A 17500-nucleotide genomic window follows, 5' to 3' on the forward strand; every position below is an offset into this window, starting at 1 on the left:
GTCTCGCTCTCGCCTGGACCATCGTCTGTCTCGCCATGTTTAAGGGGATCAAGTCTTCTGGCAAGGTGAGTGTGTGTGTGTGTGTGTGTGTGTGTGTATAATCATATCGTGTTTCAACTAGTAATGGAAAAATATAAGTACAGTAGGTCTGGTATCATTTTTGTGCTGTGTGTTGGTTGTGAGTGTTGGTTGAGTGATTGGGTGTTGCTTGTGACTGTATTTGTGTGTTGATTGTGTTCTAGGTGATGTATTTCTCGTCTGTCTTCCCGTACGTGGTCCTGCTGTGTTTCCTGATTAGAGGTCTTACGTTGGACGGAGCAGCAGAGGGACTCAAGTACATGTTCAGTCCAAAGGTACATGGCAACATTCTAGCTGAGACACACACACACACACACACACACACACACACACGCACGTGTGTAATATATATATTACACTTATCAGGCATAACATTGACATTATAATATTATGACATTAGAACACACATGAAGAACACTGATGATCATCATGGCACCTGTTAGTGGGTGGATTTTTTTCATCAGGCAGCAGGTGAACATTTTAATGTTAGAAGCAGGAAAAATGTGTGAGCATTAGGATTTGAGTGAGTTCGACAAATTGTGACGTCTAGACATCTGGGTCAGAGCATCTCCAAAACTGCAGCTCTTGTGGGATGTTCCTGGTCTGCTGTGGTTGGTATCTATCAAACATGCTCTAAGAAAGAAACAGTGGTGAACAGGTGACAGGGTCGTGGGGGACGAGGCTCATTGATGCACGTGGGGAGTGAAGGCTGGTCCGTGTGTTCTGATCTAACAGATGAGTTCCTGTAGCTCAAACTGCTGCAGAGGTTCCTGCTGTTGATGATCAACGGGTCACGACTGTTTATCAGCAAAAGGGGACCAACACAATGTTAGAGAGGTGCTCATGATGTTATGCCTGATCATTGTATGTATGTATGTATATGCAGGATCTTCTTATAATTACTGATATTTGTAATTTTTTGCCGCACCCGATCTCACCCCCGCCCCCCTCTCTCTAATCCCCCACCCCAGTTGGAGATCTGGGCTGATGTTCAGGTGTGGCGTCAGGCGTTCACTCAGGTATTCTTTGCCCTTGGTTTGGGTTTTGGCTCCATCATCGCCTACTCCTCCTACAACCAGCGTAATAATAACTGCCACCGAGACTCCATCACCGTCTCCACCATCAACTTCCTCACGTCTGTCCTCGCCTCACTCGTTGTCTTCTCTGTGCTCGGCTTCAGGGCCAAGACTTTATCCAAGGCCTGCATCTCAGAGTATATATACACACATGCACACACGCACACAAACCCTCAAATGTACACACACGCACGCACACAAACACAGGGCACACTATCGCACGCACACACACACCGCACGCACACAAACACAGAGCAAACTATCGCACGCACGCACACACACCACACAAACACGGCACACTATCGCACGCACGCACACATACACACAACACACGCACGCACACAAACACAGGGCACACTATCGCACGCACACACACACCGCACGCACACAAACACAGAGCAAACTATCGCACGCACACACAAACACCACACAAACACGGCACACTATCGCACGCACGCACACATACACACAACACACGCACGCACACAAACACAGGGCACACTATCGCACGCACACACACACCGCACGCACACAAACACAGAGCAAACTATCGCACGCACGCACACACACCACACAAACACGGCACACTATCGCACGCACGCACACATACACACAACACACGCACGCACACAAACACAGGGCACACTATCGCACGCACACACACACCGCACGCACACAAACACAGAGCAAACTATCGCACGCACACACAAACACCACACAAACACGGCACACTATCGCACGCACGCACACATACACACAACACACGCACGCACACAAACACAGGGCACACTATCGCACGCACACACACACCGCACGCACACAAACACAGAGCAAACTATCGCACGCACGCACACACACCACACAAACACGGCACACTATCGCACGCACGCACACATACACACAACACACGCACGCACACAAACACAGGGCACACTATCGCACGCACACACACACCGCACGCACACAAACACAGAGCAAACTATCGCACGCACGCACACACACCACACAAACACGGCACACTATCGCACGCACGCACGCACACATACACACAACACACGCACGCACACAAACACAGGGCACACTATCGCACCCACACACACACCGCACGCACACAAACACAGAGCAAACTATCGCACGCACGCACACACACCACACAAACACGGCACACTATCGCACGCACGCACACATACACACAACACACGCACGCACACAAACACAGGGCACACTATCGCACGCACACACACACCGCACGCACACAAACACAGAGCAAACTATCGCACGCACGCACACACACCACACAAACACGGCACACTATTGCACGCACGCACACATACACACAACACACGCACACAAACACAGAGCAAACTATCGCACGCACACACAAACACCACACAAACACAGGGCACACTATCGCACCCACACACACCGCACGCACACAAACACAGAGCAAACTATCGCACGCACGCACACACACCACACAAACACGGCACACTATCGCACGCACGCACACACACACACAACACACGCACGCACACAAACACAGGGCACACTATTGCACCCACACACACACCGCACGCACACAAACACAGAGCAAACTATCGCACGCACACACAAACACCACACAAACACGGCACACTATCGCACGCACGCACACACACACACAACACACGCACGCACACAAACACAGGGCACACTATTGCACCCACACACACACCGCACGCACACAAACACAGAGCAAACTATCGCACGCACACACAAACACCACACAAACACGGCACACTATCGCACGCACGCACACATACACACAACACACGCACGCACACAAACACAGGGCACACTATCGCACGCACACACACACCGCACGCACACAAACACAGAGCACACTATCGCACCCGCACACACAAACACCACACAAACACGGCACACTATCGCACGCACGCACACAAACACAGGGCACACTATCGCACGCACACACACACCGCACGCACACAAACACAGAGCAAACTATCGCACGCACACACAACACCACACAAACACGGCACACTATCGCACACACGCACACATACACACAACACACGCACGCACACAAACACAGGGCACACTATCTCACACACACGCACACACACACTGGCAGACTAAATAAACAGCTTTAATTTACGCATTTATCTGTAACACACATTGAAATCAGAAAGTATTCAGACTCTTCACTATTTTCAATGTTCTGTTACAGTCTGACACTACAGACATTCACATTGATTTCTTCTTAATATACACTGTTTTTCAAAATTCTAGAACTTTCTGTACATTTTAATAAAATAAAAAGAACTGAAATGGCACATGTACATAAGTATTCAGACCCTTAAGACAACACTTGAAAATGAGCTCAGGTTACTCGCATTTGTTTTGATCAGTATTTGGTGTGACCTCAAAACAGCATCAGTTCTTCATGTTCCACTTACATACAGTTTTTAAAGGAACTCAGCAGGTAGGCTGTTCCAAACATCTTTGAGAACAGAGATCTTCTGTAGATGTAGGCTTCCTACTTCTGTGGAGGCCAAAGCTATCACTTCCAGGACTCCTTGTTGTTCTCTATGCTGAAAACAGTTCTTAATGTTATCTATTCATCTTATTTATTCTTTATCACCACATGACCTGTGTAAAGCTACTTTAAAACATTTGTCCATTGTTAAAAGCGCAATACAAATAAAAATGATATTTTTCTAATATTTCGGACATCAGTCCAGACCTGCTGCCATTTTTCTGCCCCAGTTCCTCTGTTTTTATGAGCAGTTCAGTCTCTTAGCCTTGTTTCCATGTTCTGGCCAGACCTTTCCACATATTAGCTCGATGTAACTGGTTCCACTGGTTTCCTCCATTTCTTTGCTGATGGCACTGCTGGGCATCTTCTGATGTTGAAGGGAAGTAAGCGAGCTGTGTCTTTCATCCACCACATTAATTCAATTAATTTCATGTTTATTCGTGTTGCGCTTTTAATAATGAACCTGGTCTCAGAGCAGCTTTACACAGATCATGTGGTGATAAAAACTGAATAAGTTCTTTATAAGTGTAAGTTTGTCCCTGATGAACAAGTCGGTGGAGACTGTGGTGAAGGAAAACTCCCTGAGATGCAGAAGGAAGAAACCTTGAGAGGAACCAGACTCAAGAGGGAACCTCATCCTCATCTGGGTTCCACCGAATGTCCATTTATTACAGATAAACGATGTTGAGGTGCAGTGATGAAGATCAGAGCAAACTGTAGTCCTGAGTCAGTGTAGCAGACTGTTTACATTAACTACAGTCCAAATCCGTCCTCAAAGCTCCTGTTCTTACTCCAGAATTCCGTGGAACCACCCAAGGCTTTGATGAGAAACATCTTCAGCTGTACACAGTCGCCTCCAAACGAAGAGAACATCATCCAGAGGCAGACCGGACGAAGTGGGTAGATCGGCGGAGGGAAGTGGGGCAGGAACAGTGATCACTGGAACCTCAGGAGCATGTTTAACATGAGGATCTCTGGGATAAGAGACGACCCACCACACCACCATCAACAAACCTGAGTGAACGTGTGAGAGTGAGGAGACGACAGCATCCAAATATCCCAGTTCACCAAACACTCTATATCCATGATCCCTCCAGATCTGCTCCTTTACCTCACAAACACCTACTGACTAAAGACTGTTCCATAACTGTGGGGTTTATAAGAGAAACATCTGCCCCCTGCTGGAGTCTTCATTATTTAAGGTACCAACAGATAGCCTGCACCTTTTGATCTAAGTAGGTGTGGGGCTTTACATTTCCTTGGTTGACCACTGTGTCTACGCTGCTCAACATCGCCCATCCCATTTCTTTGTGCTTCTTTAAAACAGCTTGAAGAGCACATATTGAAACCCCAGTGTGCTTTGAGATCTGTGTGCTGGGAGAGAACTACCTTGTCTCTTGTTGTTGTGCTCAGTCTTGCCATGGTGTAGGACCTGTGACATGAAACTGTCTTACACAATCTCACCCAAGTAGCAGAGTTTGGCTCCTCACCCAGTCTAAAGCTCCTACATAGTTGTTTCCGTTTCACTGGGTTTCAACCTACAGATGAAATTGATGATTATCAGCACCTGCTTGGTAGAATTGGTTCATCATACAATACTATCTGGTTCATCACTGAACTATTTTCAGCATAGAGAAGAACATGGAGGTGATGATTTTGGCCTCCACAGAAGTGAGAAGCCTACATCCACAGAAGATCGAAGTTCTCCCAGCTGCTACCTGTTAGTGTAATGTGAAGCTGATGCTGTTTTGGTGTCACACCAAAAATCTGATTCTCTTCTGTTCATTTACTTTTAGTTTTGTTCATTAATAAAATAAAAAATTAAAATAAAAACACTTTACAGCATTTTTCACAACTGCGTAAAACTATTTACACAATTGTGCGCATGTACAATGGTGCGTGTGTAAAATGCAGTGGCGGGCCGTGTATTTGGTACCTGGGCCTTCTCATATTGAGGGTGAATAACAGTTTACTAAAGCAAGCTCCAAACCTCTACACTATGACCACAACTGTGCACCTAGATCATCTGGAGCAGTTCAGAACAATATTTGTCTAATAACATGACAAAAACATATAAATGTAAATAAAATCCAACCTACTCAACAGAGATGCAGACTCATAATGTGCAGCGCCCCCCAGAGGCTGTAATCCAGTGGTACCGCTCGTATTCACTGTTCTGGAAGTGAAGAACAAACCCTTTCCCGGGCTGAGACACGCTAATAGAATAGCCTTTGTCACATATACATTACAGCACAGGGAAATTTGTCCTTTGCATATCCCAGCTTGCTCGGAAGCTGGGATATGCACAGAGGGTTGAGGGCCTTGCTCAAGTGCCCAAGAGTCCTCCTCACCATGTCTAGCTTTTCTTCAAAATGGATTTTGAAGTATGTCTGAGACCAGATAAATTTCTTTTCCTCCGTAAGCATAAAAAAGTTGAGCTCCGATGTATTAATGTGTGCAGAGCTACACACGTGTTTTACCAGTCCAACTTGACTGTAACAGTTTCCCTCTGAACAGCCAATCAGAAGATGGAAAAATGCTGATGCTATTCTGGGCCAGCGAGCTGCCCTATAAGGAGAATATGTTATCTGATTGGTTAAAGAAACAGACCTGTTGGTAATATTCTCTATGGTAAAAGTCTAGCAGTACTGATTCTGAAGGCTCTGGGCAGATTAGATCGACATAGCAGCACATAGAGGCTGAAATCTGATTGGACGAAAAAATCTAACCTCCACATCCACGTACTGAAGCAGTGCAGCCGAGAGAAACTACGACATGAAGAGAAGAAACTGATGGGAATAAATTAATACAATTTATTGAAACATTTTGGTTGTAAATGTAGATCAGTGCTTCTGATGGTGTTTAGGCCAGCACAGAAGGCTTTACTGACCCTGATGCCCCACCACTGGTGTAATGGTGTGTGTGTGTGTGTGTGTGTGTGTGTGTGTGTGTGTGTGTGTGTGTGTGTGTGTGTGTGTGTGTGTGTGTGTGTGTGTGTGTGTGTGTGTGTGTGTGTGTGTGTGTGTGTGTGTGTGTGTGTGTTGCAGGAATCTAAAGCTGTTATCTGAAGTGGCCTTGTCCTCTGTTTTTTCATCCCCTCTTCTCATTAACATAACAGAGGTGGAGCTTATTTCTGTGGAGACATATAAACACTGGTATGAAGTGGAGGGTCATCAACTGAACCTTGCTGGGTACAACATCAGCAACTGCAGCCTGGAAGATGCCATGAACAAAGTACCAAAAGATGATATATGTCTATACATCACATAAATACTATAGACTTTATATGGTATCATTGTATTTATAAATACAATAACACTGTATAAACACTACACATCACATAAAAACTATAAATAGTGTTATTGTATTTATAAAGTCTAAACACTACACATCACAAATACTTCTTCCTCTTCTTTTTTCGGCTGCTTCCATTAGGGGTCTCCACAGCGGATCATCCGTCTCCATACCCCCCTGTCCTCTACATCTGACTCTTTCACACCAACTACCTGCATGTCTTCCCTCACCACATCCATAAACCTCCTCCTTGGTCTTCCTCTTTTCCTCCTTCTTGGTGTCTCCATCCTCAGCATTCTCCTACTGATATACCCCATGTCCCTCCTCTGCACATGTCCAAACCATCTCAATCTCACCTCACTCACCTTGTCTCCAAAACGTCCTACATGCACTGTCCCTCTAATAAACTCATTTCTAATCCTGTCCATCGTCGTCACTCCCAACGAACATCTCAACATCTTCAGCTCTGCTACCTCCAGCTCCACCTCCTGTCTTTTACTCAATGCCACTGTCTCTAAACCAAACAACATCTCAGGTCTCACCACAGTCCTATAAACTTTCCCTTTCACTCTCACAGATGCTCTTCTATCACAAATCACTCCTGCTATCACTCTTCTCCACCCACTCCACCCTGCCTGCACTCTTTTCTTCACTTCTCTAACACACTCTCCATTACTTTGCACTGTTGACCCCAGGTACCTGAACTCCTCCACCTTCTCCACCTCTTCTCCCTGCAACCGCACCACTCCACTGCCCTCCCTCTTATTCACACACACATGTACTCTGTCTTACTCCTACTGACTTTCATTCCCCTTCTCTCCAGCGTGTACCTCCACCTCTCCAGGCTCTTCTCCTCCTGCTCCCTACTCTTACCACAAATCACAATATCATCCACAAACATCATAGTCCATGGAGACTCCTGTCTGACCTCGTCCTTCAACCTGTCCTTTACCACTGCAAACAGGAAAGGGCTCAGGGCCGATCCTTGATGCAACCCAACCTTCACCTTGAACCAGTCTGTCGTTCCTACTGCACACTTCACTGCTGTCACACTGTCCTCATACATGTCCTGCACCACCCTCACATACTTCTCTGACACACCAGACTTCCTCATACAATACCACAACTCCTCTCTCCACCCTGTCGTACGAATCCCCCTACACCATTTCTCTTTCCATCTACACCATGATAGAACAGTTTGAACACCTCCAATGATCCTGCTCTTACTCCCTTTCCACTTAGTCTCCTAAACACACAACATCTCTACCTTTCTCCTCTCCATCATATCAGCTCCCTCTCTCCCTTTACCAGTCATAGTACCAACATTTAAATTACCAACCCGAACCTCCACTCTCCTCCACTTCTCCTTTCCCTGCTGTCTCTGTGGACATCTTCCTCTCTTTCTCCTCCTTCGGCTAACAGTAGCCCATTTTCCACAAGTACCCTGTTGGCTAACGAAACCTGTGGCGGTCGTTGTTAACCAGGGCCTCAACCGATCCGGTATGAAATTCTTAATCGTGACCCGCATATTAGATTTGGCACGTTTTACGCTGGATGCCCTTCATAACACAAACCTCCACATTTATCCCGGCTTGGGACCAACACTAAGAGTGCACTGGCTTGTGTAACACTAATGACTGGGTTACATATCACAAATACTATAGACTTTATAAATACAATAACACCATATAAACACTACACATCACATAAATACTATAGATTTTATATGGAGGTATTGTATTTATAAACACTATACATCACATACATGTCTTATTCTGTCTCACTCTCTGTGTCTCTCGCTTTTTGTGTCTCTCAGGGGGTGGAGGGGACAGGTCTGGCGTTTATAGCCTTCACTGAGGCGATGACCCTGTTCCCTGCGAGTCCCTTCTGGTCAGCACTGTTTTTCCTTATGCTCCTCAACCTGGGACTGTCTACCATGTTCGGAACCATGGAGGGGATCCTCACACCCCTGTCAGATACCTTCTCCTCCCTGAGAAAACACAAACTCATATTCACAGGTTTTTACACACACACACACACACACACACACACACACACACACACCCATGTCAGATACCTTGTCCTCCCTGAGAAAACACAGTTGCTGGTTGTGACTCTCTCTTTTTCCTCCTGCAGTGTGTAGCTGTGTGTTGGCATTTGTGGTTGGTTTGCTCTTCACACAGCGATGTGGGAATTATTTTGTGGCGATGTTTGATGATTACTCTGCCACACTGCCGCTCATCATTGTCGTCGTGTTCCAGACCATCAGTGTTGCCTGGGTGTATGGAGCAGACAGGTACAACACTGTGTGTGTAATATCCACCGTGCATGTGGTACCTTGTCCTTCAGTGAGGACGTACCCGACTTAATCCACCTCTTAATACCCCCACAATCACGTCGCAATTATAGAAACTATCAATAATCAATATTTGTCTAATAACATGACAAAAACATTAAAATGTAACTAAAACACAACCTACCCACCAGAGATACAGACTCATAATGTGCAGCGCCCCCAAGAGGCTGTAATCCAGTGGTACCGCTCGTGTTCACTGGTCTGGAAGTGCAGAACAAACCCTTTCCCGGGCTGAGACATGCTAGCTAGCTTCAGGGTTCTCTTTATGAAGAGAATAAACTGTTGGGAATAAATGAATACAATTTCATGAAATAGATTTATGTAGTAAATGTAGGTCAGTGCTTCTGATGGTGTTTATGGCAGCAAAAAAGGATTTACTGGCCCTGATGCTCTGCCACTGGTGTATTATATATACATATATATATAAAATGTGTATATATTTACGTCTGTGTGTTCATTGTGTAACACAGATCATTGCGTGGTGTGCATTGCTGATTGTGTGTGTGTGTGTGTAACAGGTTCCTGAAGGATATCACACAGATGCTGGGTCGGCCGGTGTGTGTGGTGTATAAGTATCTGTGGAAGTATGTGTGTCTTTTGGCCATGTTGACTCTGCTGACTGCCAGTCTACTGAACATGTGCCTCAGACGGCCACAATACACAGCCTGGAACAGAAATACGGTATACACACACACACACACACACACACACACACACACTCACTCCCTCTCTGTTTTCCTCACTGTGTCAGTCTCTGTCTCCTTAACTGTCTCCCTCACTCCCTGTCTTCCTTACTGCCTACCTTTCTCACGGTCTCATTGTCTTTCTCCCTCTCTTCCTCCCTCCCTCCCTATCTGTCTCACTCCCTCACTGTCTCCCTCACTCTCTGCCTCATGCTATGTCTCACTATCTGCCTCACTCCCTCACTGTCTCTCTCTCAGGCATCAGAAGTGCATTTGCCGTATCCTGATTGGGCATTGGCTGTGCTCTCGTCACTCATCATCATTGCAGTACTACCTGTTCCTCTGGGTTACGCCCACTTTGTGTTACGGCAGCATTTCAGCCACTCAGCTCTCGACACCGAGGCAGGATATGCCCCCTGCAGCACCACGGACGCAGACTCCGCCCCTTTAAGCACACCACTGAACACAGATGTGGATCCTACTTCCTCTACATTGGCTGAGGAGGGCTACAGACTCCTCCCACAAACAGGGGAGGAGGAAGGGGAGGAGTCTACAGTAGTATGAGCTGGAGAGAAAAATTACAGAAAAAGCAAACAAACATACAGAGATTTAACTCTTCATACTTCTGCTGTTAAAGGTGTTCTAAACACCTTACATACACACACACACACACAACTGTTAATCTCTGTACCGTTAAAGGTGTACTAAACACCTTACACACACACACACAACTGTTAATCTCTGTACCGTTAAAGGTGTACTAAACACCTTACACACACACACACACAACTGTTAATCTCTGTACCGTTAAAGGTGTACTAAACACCTTACACACACACACACAACTGTTAATCTCTGTACCGTTAAAGGTGTACTAAACACCTTACACACACACACACACACAACTGTTAATCTCTGTACCGTTAAAGGTGTACTAAACACCTTACACACACACACACACAACTGTTAATCTCTGTACCGTTAAAGGTGTACTAAACACCTTACACACACACACACACACACACACACACACAAACAAAGCTGGTAATCTCTGTACCATTAAAGGTGTTCTATACACAACCTACACACACACACACACACACACACACACACACACTCACAAACAAAGCTGGTAATCTCTGTACCATTAAAGGTGTTCTAAACACCTTACACACACACACACACACGACTGTTAATCTCTGTACCATTAAAGGTGTTCTAAACACCTTACACACACACACACGACTGTTAATCTCTGTACCATTAAAGGTGTTCTAAACACCTTACACACACACCCTCTCTCTCTCCTCCCCCCAGTGTCACCTGTCCCTCTCTCTCTCTCTCTCTCTCTCTCTCTCTCTCTCTCTCTCTCTCTCTCTCTCTCCCTCCCCCCAGTGTCAGCTTGCCCCCCCCTCTCTCTCGATTTTTCTCTCTCTCTCTCCTCCCCCAGTGTCACCTGCCTCTCCCCCCCCCTGTGTCACCTGCCCCCCTCTCTCTCCCGCTCCTCCCCCCAGTGTCACTTGCCCCTCTCTCTCTCCTCCCCCAATGTCACCTTCTCTCTCTCTCTCTCCTCCCCCAATGTCACCTTCTCTCTCTCTCTCTCTTTCTCCCCCCCCCCGTCACCTGCATATCTCTCTCTCTCTCTCTCTCTCTCTCTCTCTCTCTCTCTCTCTCTCTCTCTCTCTCTCTCTCTCTCTCTCTCTCTCTTCCCCCCCCAGTGTGATTTTTCACAATATAAATAATGTTTTCCAGAATTTTTTTTTTTTTATTATTACATTTTTGTATAAATTCTGTGGATGTTTCATAACTTTATACATTTTATAGTGTGTGTGTGTGTGTGTGCGTGTGTTGAATGAAACTTAGCCAATTCCCCATAGTTCCATTTTATACACCATCATTGAATATAATGTGTATGCACACACACACACACACACACACTTTTGATTGTTGTTTTAAATTTAAGCCGTACTTTCAGTTTCCATGGAGACGGGTTGTTATAAACCTGCTGCACCTTTTAAGAGAAAGTTTACATCCAAAAACATTTATACGCAATTCTATTTATTTCATATCGAATTTACAGACACACACATTTTTGGTAAATTGGTTTTATATATAGGTCACAGGTGTGTGTGTGTGTGTGTGTGTGTGTGTGTGAGTGAATCATTTTTTTGTTTATTATTAATAAAAGTGCTGGTGATTGATGTAATATTTTGTTAAATTTCACCTGATATTAAATTATCATGATTTTACAAAGGTTTTCTTTCTCTCTCTTTCACACACACACACACACACACACACACACACACACACACACACGTACTGGTATCTCTATTTGTCTTTAGTGTGTTTATAACTCAGTGAACGTCGCTCAGTGACCTTCTGGATTCTACTGAAATAAACAAAAAAACACAAAACAAATCAATTACTAATAATGTCATAAAACACAACAAAACTGCCTGTTCATACTTCAATACACACCGCCATGCTACTGTTCTATATGCCAGTTTTTGTGTGCGCGTGTGTGTAAAATTGTCTGGAGAATTGGATTGTCTTGGTTGCAGGATCCACCCTGGAAAACAATTGATGTACAAACAGCAGAAAGTGAGATACAGAACACACAGATACACCTGAGCTGCAGGTAAACTTTATTATCTATATATACATTAAATACACACACACAACTGGACTTGTGTTTGTTGCTGCATAATCCATGCTTTTAGTTTTAGTTGTGTAATATTGGTGTGCTTGTGTTGTTTCTAAACATTTGAAAGGACTATACTAATTTCTACTTCTGTGTGAGACATATGTGTTGCTGCATAATCCATGCTTTTCTGTATCCTGAAATAGTTTGTTTTTGTAATTGTGTTATTTTATAGTTGTACTGATTCAGTTCTTCCAAAGACTCAAATGGACTATACTTCCCTTTACACACACACACACACACACACACACACACACTTACACTTTAATGCTAATGAAGATTTGTGTTGTAACTTAGGTATGTTTGAGCGCACACTTCTGGGGATGTGTGTGTGTGTGGCACTTTGTCTCTCTCAGAATGCTGACTCTGTCTCTGATGCTGAGCAACACACTGAGCAGCAGGATCCATTCACACACAAACAAACCTGTAAGACACACACACACACACACACACACACACACAATCACTCTCCACCACAGATCAGATCAGACTCCATCACACCTTTACAGAATCCACATTTCACAGGTGCCACAACGGACACAGTCATGTCACTAATGTGTGTGTGTGTGTGTGTGTGTGTGTGTGTGTGTGTGTGTGAGGCAGATGTCCATGTTAATAATAGGCTGGGTGTGTTCATTGCTGCTGCAGTGGGAACCATGACGCTTATGGGAGTGATCTACTGCATCTACAACCACTTCTACACTAAACATCCATACACACACACACAGCTACAGGAGACAGGTACACACACACACACACACACACACACAGCTACAGGAGACAAGTACACACACACACACACACAGCTACAGGAGACAGGTATACACACACACACACACACACACAGCTACAGGAGACAGGTACACACACAGCTATAAGAGACAGTTGTATGTGTGTGTGTGTGTGTGTGTGTGTGTATATATATATATACAGACACACACACACATTTACATTTGCGGCATTTAGCAGACGTCCTTATCCAGAGCGACGTACAAAAGTACTTTGAGTCTCTAGTAATGAATAAATCTACACTGTACACAAGATCACACACTTAATATAAATATAACTCTTGAATTCTACAAGCTTGGAAAGTGCTAATTTAAGTGTTTCAGGAAGATGAAGGTCTTCAGTCATCGCTTGAAGATAGTCAGGGACTCTGCTGTACGGACATCTAGGGGAAGTTCATTCCACCACCTTGGTGCCAGAACAGAGAAAAGCCTTGAAGTGTACTTACCTCTCACTTACCGCATCTCATTCTGAGAGAAGGTGGTACCAGTGGAGCAGTACTGGAGGATTTCAGACAGCGTGGTGCAGTGTGAGATGTGATGAGGTCACTGAGGTAAGATTGCGCTGGTCCATTTTTGGCCTTGTAGGCAAGCATCAGTGTTTTGAATCTGATACGTGCAGCTACTGGAAGCCAGTGAAGGGAGCGCAGCAGTGGGGTGGTGTGGGAGAACTTGGGCAGATTGAACACAAGCCGTGTAGCTGCGTTTTGGATCATTTGCAGTGGACGGATAGCGTTTGGGAAGATCTGCCAGCAGAGAGCTGCAGTAGTCAAGTCTTGAAATGACAAGAGACTGAACAAGCACCTGGGCACCTGTGTGGACAGAAATGGTCGAATCCTTCTGATGTTATAGAGAAGAAATCGACAGGAACGAGCCACATTAGCGACATGTGGGAAGAAGGACAGTTGATTGTCCATAGTTACCCGAGGTTACAATCAGTGGCTGAAGGGGGGAGCAGAGAGTCATGAAGTGTTATTTGGAGATGAATCACCTGGGATGACCAGCAGTTCTGTTTTGTTGGGGTTAAGTTTAAATTGGTGAGCACTCATCCATGAAGATATGTCTGTCAAGCATGCTGAGATCCGAGCGGAAGCTGTGGTATCTGATGGAGGGAAAGAAAAGATTAGTTTCATCTGCATAGCAGTGATAAGAAAACCCATGTGAGGATATGACTTCACCAATAGAGTGTAGTATAGATGGAGAAAAGGAGGAGACCAAGTAGGATCATGGAGGTTGTTCTGTGAGAGATAGACAGACAGTTGGTTAAAAACAGTGCGTCCCAGAGATTTAGAAAGAAAGGAGAGTAGTGATACCGGTCTGTAGTTGTTGATTAGTTGGTACATTGCCAGATGTTAATGACCCATTGATGATTGTGCAGATGAAGGGCAGGAGATCTTGTGTGATGGTCTGAAGCATAGTTGAAGGGATTGGATCCAAAGGACAGGTGGTGGGATTACTTGCACCAAGATTGGATGACTTGCAGTATCTCATCTTCTGTTAAGGTTGAGAAGCTTGACAGTGGATAGTGGATTGTCGCTGTGTTGTGTAGTCATTGTTGGGGAGGAAGTGAAGGTCTGGCAGATTTTCTTAATCTTTTCATCATAGAAGGAGGCAAAGTTATTAGCAGTCAGGGAGGATGAAGCAGGTGTCTCCAAGGGGACCAGGAGGGTGGTAGATGACAACGATGATAAGGTTGATTGGAGATGGAACTGAAACTGCATGAAATTCAAAAGAAGACATGGTTAGATGAGACAAAGGGAGAGGTGTGAACACCATCTCCGTGATAAAATAAACCTGTACCACCACCTCTACCGGTTTCTCTTGGTGAGTGTGAGAAAGCATAGGCAGAAGACAGAGCAGCTGGTGTAGCAGTGTTCTGTGGGGATATCCAGGTCTCAGTAAGTGCCAGAAAGTCGAAGGTGTAGTGTGAAGCCAAACCTGTGATAGTCAGCTTTCCTTACAGCAGACTGGCAATTCCAGAGCCCACCTACCACCACTGTTTGAGATAGAGACAACAGGGGAGGATAGATGAGGTTACTGGCAATGTGACCTCTGTTTTGTGTCTGTAAGAGATGACTGCAGAGATGTGTTTGAGACACATGACTGATCTCTCAAGTTGAGATTAATGAGTTTTAAAAAGAAAAAGTACAAATAAGAAATTCTAAATAAACACTAAGCGTTACTGGCCTTAGGGGGGGCTACCTACAACCGCTTCAATATAAGTGAGTAAGCCCTGCCCACAATCCACACCTCAAGTGAGACTGAAACTACCCTTGATTACCGTAATTTCCGGACTATAAAGTGCACCCATATATAAGCCGCACCCACTGAATTTTACAAATATTTTTATTTTTAACATAAATAAGCCGCACCTGTCTATAAGCCGCAGTCTACAATAATGTACTTTACACAGGCTTTAATAAAAGACATGTTACACACAGTGTAACAGGTGAAATATGTTGCGCTTTCTTTAGGAGCATAGCGGTATTTTGGGAATAGCCTGCCACTGCATTCTCCCGGTATTACTGCATTTGTGCAAGACCGAGGAATATGTCATTATTTTCTGATGCTCATTAAGTTTCTTTGACTAACCCGTAACGCTGTTGCCAAGAAAAATACAAAAGCACGAGTTTTGGAAACCTGTCTGTGTTTATATGATTTCTGTTGTAACTGGAGTTAGTGAGCTCCTCCCTTCACCCAGACTCAACACGCTACAACGGCTTGTATCTAAACAGTAGCCGACCAAGAAAATCATTGTTCACTGTCTTCCTCCTTCCTTTCACAACAATTTCTCTCGGGAGTTTATCCTTTGGCATCGTCGTGCGTTTAAAAATCATTAATAAATTCATAAATTAGTCGCTTCGTTGTTTAAGCCGCGGGGTTCAAAAAGTGGGAAAAAAGTAGCGGCTTATAGTCCGAAAAATACGGTAATCACCTAATAGAACTAATAAGCACAGACCAACACTCTAGAATCAACTGAGTTAAATAGTGATACAAAGTTAGAATCCTACCTTACCAGAAGGGACTAGATTCAAGATGGAGCTAAAGTGTGTGTATGTGTATGTATGCTGTTCTATGGCCAGGTGTGTGTTATTCCCTCATTATACCAATTACAATGAGCAGATAAAAGGTCCAGAGTTCATTTCAAGTGTGTGATTTGCATTTGGAATCTGTTGCTGTCAACTCTCCAAGATGAGATCCAATAAGCTGTCACTAACAGTGAAGCAAGCCATCATTAGGCTAAAAAAACAAAACAAACCCATCAGAGAGATAGCAAAAACATTAGGCGTGGCCAAAACAACTGTTTGGAACATTCTTAAAAAGAATCAACGCACCGGTGAGCTCAGCAACACCAAAAGACCCGGAAGACCACGAAAAACAACTGTGGTGGATGACCGAACAATTCTTTCCCTGGTGAAGAAAACACCCTTCACAACAGTTGGCCAGATCAAGAACACTCTACAGGAGGTAGTTGTATGTGTGTCAAAGTCAACAATCAAGAGAAGACTTCACCAGCGTGAATACAGAGGGTTCACCACAAGATGTAAACCATTGGTGAGCCTCAAAAACAGGAAGGCCAGATTAGAGTTTGCCAAACAACATCTAAAAAAGTCTCCACAGTTCTGGAACAACATCCTATGGACAGATGAGACCAAGATCAACGATGTACCAGAGTGATGGGAAGAGAAGAGTATGGAGAAGGAAAGGAACTGCTCATGAACCTAAGCATACCACCTGAAGCATGGTGGTGTAGTGTCATGGCGTGGGCATGTATGGCTGCCAATGGAACTGGTTCTCTTGTAGTTATTGATGTGACTGCTGACAAAAGCAGCAGAATGAATTCAGAAGTGTTTCAGGCAATATTATCTGCTCATATTCAGCCAAATGCTTCAGAACTCATTGGACAGCGCTTCACAATGATGGACAATGATCCAAAGCATACTGCAAAAGCAACCAAAGAGTTTTTTTAAGGGAAAAAAGTGGAATG

General features: G+C 44.7%; 1 protein-coding gene across 3 annotated transcripts in view; it reads left to right on the top strand.

The window, feature by feature from the left end:
• slc6a16b (solute carrier family 6 member 16b) overlaps positions 1–17500 on the top strand; it is a 38734-nt gene that overhangs the window by 6172 nt on the left and 15062 nt on the right. Inside the window, exons 5-14 of one of the 3 annotated variants that reach the window (XR_014534287.1) lie at positions 1–65; positions 243–353; positions 1050–1291; positions 6741–6927; positions 8804–9005; positions 9124–9283; positions 9862–10024; positions 10285–10713; positions 11296–11606; positions 11745–12279. The exon at positions 1–65 is cut by the window's left edge and continues 111 nt beyond it. Coding sequence is in view for 1 of the 3 variants with exons in the window: in XM_083546257.1 (XP_083402383.1) it covers positions 1–65; positions 243–353; positions 1050–1291; positions 6741–6927; positions 8804–9005; positions 9124–9283; positions 9862–10024; positions 10285–10567 (1413 nt within the window). In the remaining 2 variants the exon portion in view is untranslated. Of the gene's footprint in view, positions 66–242; positions 354–1049; positions 1292–6740; positions 6928–8803; positions 9006–9123; positions 9284–9861; positions 10025–10284; positions 10714–11295; positions 11607–11744; positions 12280–17500 lie in introns of those variants that run through there. The other 2 variants (XR_014534288.1, XM_083546257.1) reach the window with 2 other exon arrangements.

The sequence above is a fragment of the Silurus aristotelis genome (assembly GCF_946808225.1).
Source record: "Silurus aristotelis genome assembly, chromosome: 1".
Taxonomy (NCBI): Eukaryota; Metazoa; Chordata; class Actinopteri; order Siluriformes; family Siluridae; genus Silurus; species Silurus aristotelis.